Source organism: Lycium barbarum, chromosome 1 (assembly GCF_019175385.1).
Source record: "Lycium barbarum isolate Lr01 chromosome 1, ASM1917538v2, whole genome shotgun sequence".
Classification (NCBI taxonomy): Eukaryota; Viridiplantae; Streptophyta; class Magnoliopsida; order Solanales; family Solanaceae; genus Lycium; species Lycium barbarum.
In genome coordinates, this window is record NC_083337.1 from 2,620,907 (window position 1) to 2,631,530 (window position 10,624).

General features: G+C 36.0%; 1 protein-coding gene across 4 annotated transcripts; it reads left to right on the forward strand.

The window, feature by feature from the left end:
* The first annotated feature begins 234 nt into the window (after nucleotides 1-234).
* On the forward strand, nucleotides 235-10,168 carry LOC132628938 (probable E3 ubiquitin-protein ligase ZFP1). 4 transcript variants are annotated; one of them, XM_060344706.1, is made up of 8 exons: nucleotides 235-406; nucleotides 2,147-2,208; nucleotides 5,683-6,063; nucleotides 6,133-6,417; nucleotides 7,687-8,078; nucleotides 8,186-8,284; nucleotides 8,759-8,926; nucleotides 9,707-10,168. In XM_060344706.1, the coding sequence occupies exons 3-8, from the start codon at nucleotides 5,727-5,729 to the stop codon at nucleotides 9,851-9,853; spliced, it is 1,428 nt and encodes a 475-aa protein (XP_060200689.1). In that variant the 5' UTR covers nucleotides 235-406; nucleotides 2,147-2,208; nucleotides 5,683-5,726; the 3' UTR covers nucleotides 9,854-10,168. The 4 variants fall into 4 exon arrangements, with proteins under 4 accessions (XP_060200689.1, XP_060200671.1, XP_060200684.1 ...); XM_060344688.1 differs by having other exon boundaries at nucleotides 5,683-6,417; XM_060344701.1 differs by lacking the exon at nucleotides 2,147-2,208 and having other exon boundaries at nucleotides 5,683-6,417.
* Nucleotides 10,169-10,624: the final 456 nt, after the last annotated feature.

Here is a 10,624-nt window from a genome sequence, read left to right on the forward strand (position 1 = left end):
TATCATGCAACGTACATTCATAGAGACTACTTTTTTTTTTTTTAAACTAAAGATTGTATGTTTGCCATCAAAATAAAAAAGTTAGATTCCCAAAATCCAAACCATGTCATACAAATTAGGACACACGGGAATACAAATTAAAATGAAAAAAGGTATAGTATTAAGTACTAATAGAGAATAAATAAATATAAATATATTAATTAAAAACATTTGAAGAGCACCATTAATAGTCAGTTTTTTTTTTATCATCACACATAAAGCATTTTCAAGAAACACCATTGATGAAATTCCGTTGAAATCTCCCCTCTCTTTTTATCCACTTTTTTTTCTTACTTTACTCTCACAAAATTCTCTCTATGAATTTCATCTAAGTATCTCTTTATCTCAGTATCAATCTTTAATTCTGGTTAGCTTTTTTTTTTTTTTTTTTTCCTATGCAACTATTCAGTTAAAAAGTTTCAATTTTTATCTTTTTTTCTTGTTATTTCTGTCAAAATTGCATGCATTAGGCTACAAGATTAAGCAATTTTTGTGTGTTTTGCTTTGATTTTACTTTGATTGTGATTTATTCAGTTAAAAAGTTTCAGTTTTTATTTTTTTTTCTTGTTATTTTTGTCAAAATTGCATGCATTTGGCTCCTAGATGAAGCAATTTTTGTGGGGTTTGCTTTGATTTTACTTTGATTGTGATTTTTCTATTTTCCTATTGAATTATTCAGTTAAAAAGTTTCAATTTTTTTCTTTTTTTTTTCTTGTTATTTCTGTCAAAAAATGCATGCATTAGGCTCCAAGATTAAGCAATTTTTGTGGGGTTTGCTTTGCTTTTACTTTGATTATGATTTTTATATGTGACTCAAATTTGGTTAGTTAAAAAGTTTCATTTTTTTCTTGTTATTTCTGTCAAATTGCATGCATTAGGCTCCAAGATTAAGCAATTTTTGTGTGTTTTGCTTTGATTTTACTTTGATTGTGATTTATTCAGTTAAAAAGTTTCAGTTTTTATTTTTTTTTCTTGTTATTTTTGTCAAAATTGCATGCATTTGGCTCCTAGATGAAGCAATTTTTGTGGGGTTTGCTTTGATTTTACTTTGATTGTGATTTTTCTATTTTCCTATTGAATTATTCAGTTAAAAAGTTTCAATTTTTTTCTTTTTTTTTTCTTGTTATTTCTGTCAAAAAATGCATGCATTAGGCTCCAAGATTAAGCAATTTTTGTGGGGTTTGCTTTGCTTTTACTTTGATTATGATTTTTATATGTGACTCAAATTTGGTTAGTTAAAAAGTTTCATTTTTTTCTTGTTATTTCTGTCAAATTGCATGCATTAGGCTCCAAGATTAAGCAATTTTTGTGTGTTTTGCTTTGATTTTACTTTGATTGTGATTTATTCAGTTAAAAAGTTTCAGTTTTTATTTTTTTTTCTTGTTATTTTTGTCAAAATTGCATGCATTTGGCTCCTAGATGAAGCAATTTTTGTGGGGTTTGCTTTGATTTTACTTTGATTGTGATTTTTCTATTTTCCTATTGAATTATTCAGTTAAAAAGTTTCAATTTTTTTCTTTTTTTTTTCTTGTTATTTCTGTCAAAAAATGCATGCATTAGGCTCCAAGATTAAGCAATTTTTGTGGGGTTTGCTTTGCTTTTACTTTGATTATGATTTTTATATGTGACTCAAATTTGGTTAGTTAAAAAGTTTCATTTTTTTCTTGTTATTTCTGTCAAATTGCATGCATTAGGCTCCAAGATTAAGCAATTTTTGTGGGGTTTGCTTGAATTTTACTTTGATTATGATTTTTGTATCTAACTCAAATTTGGTTAGATAAAAAGTTTCAATTTTTTTTTTCTTGTTATTTGTGTCAAAATTGCATGCATTAGGCTCCAAGATAAAGCAATTTTTGTGGGGTTTTCTTGAATTTTACTTTGATTATGATTTTTATATGTAACTCAAATTTGGTTAGTTAAAAAGTTTCAATTTTTTTCTTTCTTTTTTTTCCTTGTTATTTCTGTCAAAAAAATCATGCATTTGGGTCCAAGATTAAGCAATTTTTGTGGGGTTTGCTTTGATTTTACTTTGATTATGATTTTCATGTGTAACTCAAATATGGGGTTTTCATTTTGACCTTTTTAAACTCATTTTTTATATATGCAGGAGTTAATTAAGGTAAATTTATCTCAAGATCATCTGCTTTGTTACTTTTGGATGGTTAAAAGGTGCCTATTTTTATTTGCCATATCTTACTTTTTTTCATTAATGGCATGATTTTGTGTTATCACTTGCATGTTACTTCTATTGAATAATGCAGATAGGGGTGTGTGTAATTTGGTTTCATTTCTAGGTTAAGAAGGGAGAAAAAAATATTTAAATGGAGATACTTTAGGAACAATTATTGACAAAGGTAGAAAATTTATTTACTTAGACAAAGGTTTGTTTCATAATTTATGTATCTAGGCCTGTCACTTTTAAGGAAGGTTAAGAATTTAATGTTTAAATCGGTTGTGCGGTTTATGGATAGAGTTATTTTGGGTTATTGTGAAGCAAGGTTTGATTTGGTAAATTTGTTGTGTTGGTTATCCCCTTTTTCTAGAAGTGCCTTGAGTTATTTGTACTATTAGGTTTAGAGGTCGGAGTGTATATGACGAAGCATTTGATGCTATATGGTTGAAGGTGTTTCCTGTTGAAACTGTGCACGTGTATTGATGGCCTATTTCATAACGAACCGAGTTTATATGATTCTTTAACGATGACTGAGTGTCCGTATAATTTGGTTTCTTTCATGGGTTCAACAGGGAGAAAATTAACTTAAATAGAGACATTTTAGGAACAATCATTGACAATGGTAGAAACTTTATTCACATGGTGAAATTTTTGTCGTTTATGTAACTACACCCATTACCTTTAAAGAAGGTTAAGAATTTAATGTTTAAATCATTTGCGTGGTTTATGGGTAGAGTTATTTTGGAATTTGTAAAGCAAGCTTTGATTTGGTAAATTACTAAATTTGTTGTCTTGGTTATCCCTTTCTTAGAAGTTTCTTGAGTTACTTGTACTATTAGGTTCAGATGTCAAATTGTATATGGTGAAGCGTTTGATGCTGTATGGTTGAAGGTGTTTGCTATTGAACCGTACACCTGTATTGATGGCCTATTTCATAACGAACCAGGTGTAATGATTCTCTTTCGATGACCGAGAAATCCATTTTTTCAGCTTGGAAACTCGCTGACTAAGTTAGACCCTTTACCATTCTCCACTTAAATACCTATTCAGTGCAACAACAAGGTTTCAAATGCGTCACGTTGACCTACCCCACATCCCCTGTTTTACTACCTTTTCTGTTGAACCAAAGCCGTGGAGCCGGTGTATTTATTTCAATTTTAGTTTTTCTAAATGTTGTAGATTTATTTTGGTTTCAGTGTCATAATTTAAATCGTTCTTCAGACAAGGATTTCTAACTTCAGAGCCTAGGTGTCTTTATTCCAAATATGTAAGATGCTATTTATAAATGTAGAATTTATAATTGTTATTTTTATCGTACTCCTAATTTGGTAGAAAGCTTGACTAGTGAAATCCTTTGAGTGCATGCTTCACGTGGGCCATCGAGTCAGTGAGTCTAAAAAGAGTGATTGTGGATGAGAATTGCCGAAGACTTCATTATATTGAAGGCTCATGATGTTTCTTGATGAACTATTCCTGATAGACACAAGTCTGCCTTGTTTAAGTTGCATGGTTGATATCAAAAAGGAGGAAGGAGACAGATTGATCTGAGACATCTTAGGCAGAATATGCTTACTGAATTGCCAAAAGGTCATATAGCCACTTGACTCTCAAATGGAGTTGGTATTTTGCCCTATTGCTTTACTATTGTCATGGATTCAATTTTGTTGATGAACCAGAATGGAGCTCCACCAAACTCTAGCTTCTCTCCACTCCATTTTGCATGCCTTTTGGATCTTCACTTTCCTATACTAAAGCGTTCATGATCTTATCAGGTTCATGATGTGTACCACTCTCCTCCTTCACTCATAACCTACCCCCACCATCGGCCCTTACCCTTCATGAATTAATCTTGGAAGTAGTGCGCGCTTATGCCCGGAATAACAACAACAACAACAATATACCTAGTGTAGTCCCACTGGCGGGGTCTGGGGAGGGTAGAGTGTACGCAGACCTTTCCCCTACTTCGTGGAGGTAGAGAGGTTGTTTTCAAAAGACGCTCGGGTCAAGTAACGCATATTAAAGCAGTGTGAAAAAGAAAATACAGAAGAAAAGAGGACACAACAAATAATATGTAAAACACATTATTTCATAGCATTCAGAAACAAGGAACAGTAACAACAGCCAAATAATGCGATAACCGAAGCACAAGAAATCGAAGGACAAGAAACTACAAGAATAATACTACTACTATGGGTATGAAAGGAGAAACAAGTAGGGTGCACCAAACTACCACCAAGCCTATCCTGCAGGAAAGCGAGACCACGCTCAACTAACCTCCATATCCTCCTATCTAAGATCATGTCCTTGGTGAATACAACCTTACCAGTTTCAAAAGAAAAAAGGTCATGTCCTCGGTAAGCGGAAGATGCGCCATGTCCTGTCTATTAACCTCTCCCCAATATTTCTCCGGCCTACCTCAACCTCTTCTTAAACCCACCATATCCAACCTCTCACACCTTTTCACTGGGGCATTTGCGCATCTCCGCTTCACATGCCCGAACCATCTCAGTCTCGCTTCCCTTATCTTGTCCACCATGGAGGCCACTCCTACCTTGCCCCGGATATTTTCATTCCTAATCTTATCTCTCCTAGTATGCCCACACATCCACCTCAGCATCCTCATTTCCGCAACTCTCATCTTCTGAACATGAGAGTTCTTTACTAGTCAATACTCCGCCTTATACAACATAGTTGGCCTAACCACCACTTTATAGAACTTACCTTTAAGCCTTGAAGTGAGGCGCAAAACATGTTGAGCGCTTCACCTCGCTTATTGTGCATTTCAGTGTCGTCATCAAGGCTCTAAGACATACTTTTCCTTGCCAATGAGCGTCTCTTGAAGAGGTGACACTAAACAATTGATATTTAACTTTATCGTAAAAAAGTTTCTATTTCTTTGTTCATATGTTTGTTATTCATGCTTATTATTATTAGTCTTTGATTAAACACGTATATTTGTATTTTTTCTCTTTGTGCCTTTTTCCATTAAAGACCACGCTTTATTTGCGCTTTGTGGTTAAAGCCCCAACGGACCTTAGAGTTTTTTTTGCTTTTTTCACTTTTAATAACACTATGAGGTAAATTTGAGTAAAGAAAGAGTACCTTGCAATCTTTCCATGTGCAGTCTTCGTTTCATTTAATTTTTATTTCTATTTCCGCGTGGACTGGTGTGCTTTTTATCAAATAGAACTGCTCTTTATTGAGTAGCAAGTCATTCATGGCTGCTATATCTAGGTGATGATTTGTGAGATAAGATCAGGTTTTTGACTCAAAGATATGAATACCCAAAAAAAAATAAAAAATCAACATAAGTTTTAGGTAGTGTTGAACCATGCTTATTGAGATGAACATAGACAGATATTTTAATAAATATCCAAAATTGTGTCTATGAAATCAAGTTGTGCAATCTCTTACTGATAGACTTACGAGAAACTAAATTGTATAATGACGTCTGATTCTTCTCCAAACAGGTAGGCTCCACTAAATTTAACGTGATAACATTGTGCTAAGGAGTATGTCGTATAGTAATCAAATTACTGATCTGGAAGCGGAACAGAGAAGCCAAGATGTTCAGCCGGAGCCTTGTGCTTTCTACAGGAGCTTAGCTACCTTTCCACAGCCTAATGTCCATGCAATATTACCAGGTCCTGGAAATGCTGGTAATTTCTATTTGCACCATCCACAATACCATCAAGAGGGTGCATTAATTTATGGAAAGTTGCAGTACAACGGGGTTCAATATCAGCATCCTGCCACCAATCTTGACCCAGCCATTGCTTCATCGTCGAATCACTATAACCATTACATGGCCGCTCCATCCGCTCCTAGAGATTTCCCGGTTGCAGTAAACCATGGGCAATATGAACAGCTTCCATTTGCAACCACTCAAGGAATTAATGAAGACAGTTATGGAATGACCAATCTTTACATAGACGGTGTCGGAGACTCATTTAAGAGAAAGAATGCGGAAGGAATCCCTGTGAATTTTCAGTATCAGCATGCTTTGGTGGGCCCCAGCTTTCCTCTTACCTCAATGGGTGCTGCATCGTCTGTATCAGGACACAACGGGAATCATATGCTTCAAGGAAACTATGTCGGCCAAGCCTGTCAGTTTCCTGGCAATTATTGGTCAGGATTGCAGCTCAACGGCAGTTCTAGAGACACTGAAGCCTGGAATCATAGTGCTCGCCTACCTTATCTGCCTGGTACACTCTACTCGTTTTTATTTGAGCGTTTTGCTCAGTTGCTAAGGGATCCAGGGATGAGTTTCTGTTTCTTTCTTTAATGATAAAGTCTTGCTTTTGACTATGTGCTTTGATTTCTGCTATCCTCTACTTTGATTATCTTATTTTATCTGTGGTAGCTACTGTCCCTTTGCAAACTGCTTCATCATGGCTTAGTCGCTTTCATTATTTTCATTTCCATATCGCTTTGAATTTCTTGGCCTTATCTGACCTCTTTTTATGCTTTCTATGGAGCCGAGGGTCTTTTGGAAACAACCGTCCCACCTTGGTAGGAGTAAGGTCTACGTACACTCTACCCTCCCCAGACCCCACGTGGTGGGATTTCACTGGGTGGTTGTTGTTGTTGTTGCTTTTGACTATCTATTTTATTTTCTTTATTTGCCTATTTGCAGAAAACTTGTTTCGTAGGATAGAAGAGTTTCCTTGTCATCTTCAACAGCAAGACATTGTTAGAATTCCTCCTCTACAAGCTCACCTAAATTTATATGAAGAAACCTAGAATTAGAAGAAAGAAAGGAGAGAATGATGTGCAACCCCCCCCCCCCCCCCCCCCCCCCCGCGCGTGCTCCACCGAATTAATATAACTTCTAAGGAATGTTCATGGCAAATCTCTTCTTTTTCAGTCATGAATGTCTCTTCTTATTTTTTTCCTTTTTGCTCAACTAAATACTACCCAATGAGTTGGGGATTGATGCATAGTTGATTTGGCTGATTTATTGATTTACCAAATAACTTTGAGAAACAATTTCGTGTCTCTCCTTTATTTTATACACCATCCATGTTTACTTGTCAATGTTTTACTTGGCACTCCCCTTAAGAAGCAATAAATAAATGGTAATTTTTACTACAAAAAAAAAAAAAAGGGCCGCCCGGTGCACTATGCTCCCGCTATGCGCGGGGTCCGGGGAAGGGCCGGACCACAAGGGTAATTTTTACTATATGACCCCTAATTATTGTATAACTTATAAGTCATATAAATGTTGGCAAATGAATTGGAATGAGTATTACTTAATAATAAGGGTAAAATAGGTATAAAATTGTAAATTATTTTTTGGTTATCCAAACCGGACAAGTAAAAGTGGATGGAGAGAGTAAGTTTATACTGCCCTAGGACAGTCTTTTTTTTAGCCCTTCCCCAAATCTTCAAGGGAAACTCGAGGTCTTCGAAGCGCCAAAAGTTAACTCCTGAACTGATTGCATGTCTCTTCTGCTTTTTTTCCGTTACTACAGGTAATACTCAAAACTGTGACGATGGTGGAAACATCAGCATGCGAGGTTATGAAGTAACATATGGCAATGGAGGTTTGACTAGTTTTGTGTATCCGTCCGTTCCTCCAGGGCACCCAAACCTTCGTCATCTGCCACCAAATATTCAAGGAGCGAGACCCCAATTTATTACCCTCCCTCCACAAATGATGGCTTCTTCCCACAGACACCTACCAAGTAGTAGCTCGTTTGACAGCACTATCAATCCATTCGCCCTTGTAGAGGCAGGTTCTAGATTTATTAGACCATTCCCGCCAACTGGCTTTAGATTGTACAGACCTCAGCGAGGGGAATTTATGCTTGGAACAAATACTAGACATCACAACCTACCTAACATGAGAGTTCTTCCGGAAGATGTAAAATACGTTCCAGACTTTTTCGTCACGTTATGGTTTAATTTAATGAAGTAAAAGTTATGGAATGAAGATAACGGTTTATATCCTTATTTGGTGGTTGTATGTAGGGAGTGGCGATGCTGGATATTCCTGGCTACCATGAAGTGCGAGATCCTGTTGATCAGCATAGAGAGATGCGTATGGACGTAGATCACATGTCTTATGAGGTACGAAGATAGAAGGTTCCTCAATGTATGTACCGGTTTATATTTATCATGATGGTTAATGTATATGCTACTTCTCCATTTTCCTTTTTTCGTAAGTTAAATACAACTTTATTAATGTTCAGGTAGCAACTTAGGGGTCGTTTAGTTGGTGGTTAGGAAGTGAATTATTCATGTACTAAAAGCAGCATAACTAGTTTCATGTTTGGTAACATGTTAGTTGCTACGTATAAATTCAGCACATCAAGTACGGTGTTTGATTACCAGTTTACAATCCGGCATAACTAAAACATGTACTATAAGTTATGAGTCAATTTATGTATTATTTTATGCAGCGTAAAAGATGGAATAACTAATATATGAATCAGTAATGCATGAATGACTAGACCCTGCATAACTCTAACCAGCTACCAAACGACCCCTTATTGTTGTAACTTTTGGAAACTAAATTTGTTCCACTTTAAAATCCTACACCAGGAGCTTCTTGCCTTGGGAGAGCAGATTGGCACCGCAAAAACTGGGTTACCAGAGGAGGTTATTGTTAGCCATTTGAAAACAAGATCATTTTCATATGTGGAAATTCCTTGCAATTTGGAAAGTGCTGCATGTTCAGATCACAAGACTGATTTCTGCGTCATATGCCAGGTAAAATTACCTCTATGCTGATTTACAGTTGACATGGGAAACATTTGAGTATGGTTTTCTGGATGGGTCATTAATTACTCAATTTGTGACTTGATTCCAGGAACTTTTGATGATTTCCGTAGCTTATTGAGTTAAATTTAGTTTTTCGAACTCATTAAAGCACACCAGTGATATTTATGTTGTTATCGCCTTCCAAGGGTTCCATACTTTAGAAGTTGGATAAATTTACAATGTTGCCACAGGCTCTAAGTTGTTTCTGACCGTCTTGTTATGTCTATTCCTTCAAAGGTGAACATTGTACTTGTGTACTATGTTTGTGTCGTGAATATGGAGGGTATTTATAGTTTAGAATTAGAGGCAAACGTGTAATCTAATAAATTTGGGGGTTTAAATAGAAATATTTGGGGGGGGGGGGGGGGGGGGTTGGTGGTAAATAGCTGTTTTTGGCTGTTGCCAACGGTTATTTTTGCAAAAATGGCTACTGGCTTTTATATATCTTTTAAATTCTGGGCCGGATTGCGGGACGGGACCGGTACCGGGATTGGACTGGTCCGGGACACCGGGCCCATTTTGCCCCCATCCCTATGACCCAGGACATATATATATATATATACCCCCCCCCCCCCCCCCCCCCCCCTGACACTCTTAGTCATGATATGGTATTAGTTCATAATCATCCAAGATTCCAAGCTGCATTCTTTTTTGTTGCTCTTTTTTTTTTTTTCCCCCGCTGGGTACTTAATATCTCTGATGGCATGCGTGTATGTACTATTATTTCAGTTTGATTACAAGGAACAAGAGAACGTGGGGACACTCGACTGTGGGCATGAGTATCATGCAGAGTGCATAAAGAAATGGTTAACTATGAAGAACAATTGTCCCATCTGCAAGTCCACAGCATTGTTAGCAGAAGGAAAGGATTCGTGAAAACAGGCGATAGATGGTCACCTGAATGAATTCAAGAGCAAACTTTTTGGGTCTGTTGCTAAATATTTATTCTCCGGCGAGAAGAAACGTTACTGAAGCTGTACAAATGTACTGTATTTTTGTATATATTTGGCAAGATATGAGTAACTGTCAACATGTCCAATAACATTTTGTTGGCCTTATCTATGTCACCTGAAGTTGTACAGGAACTTGTAGTTTTTTTTTTGTCTGTCCTCTGTAGTTGTACAGACCTCTGATGGGCATTTGATCCCCTTTCAGATAACTAGTCTTGGATATTATGTTAATGTGTTCTTATGTGTTGGTTCTTGTTATTGCTGATGCAATAATGGTGACACGTGAAGTTGATTTTGGTATAGGTTTTCAGAAAAGTTGTTAGAAACACTGAGTGATTTCTTCCAGCCTTACTGGATAGAGTTACTCGGTACCTGTGTTGATTGGAGGTCGCAGGTATTCGGTAGAATTAGTTGAGATGTGCGCAAGTTTGTCTAGACACCAAAATTGTAAAAAAAAAAATAAAAAAAAAATCAATATTTACCATTGTGTTTTTTTGTTTGTTTTTTAATGACATTTTGGTCTCATTTTTAACATCTATTGGTTTTTTTGGAGCTAATTGTTCTACAATCCTTAGATAAAAATACCAATCTATGGATCATGTGTTTTTCTTAGGCTGTTTAGTTGAAAAACTATTTTATTAGAAAAGTGATTCTACTAAAGACTAATCTTCAAGTTTTTGAAGCAAAAGTCAACAAT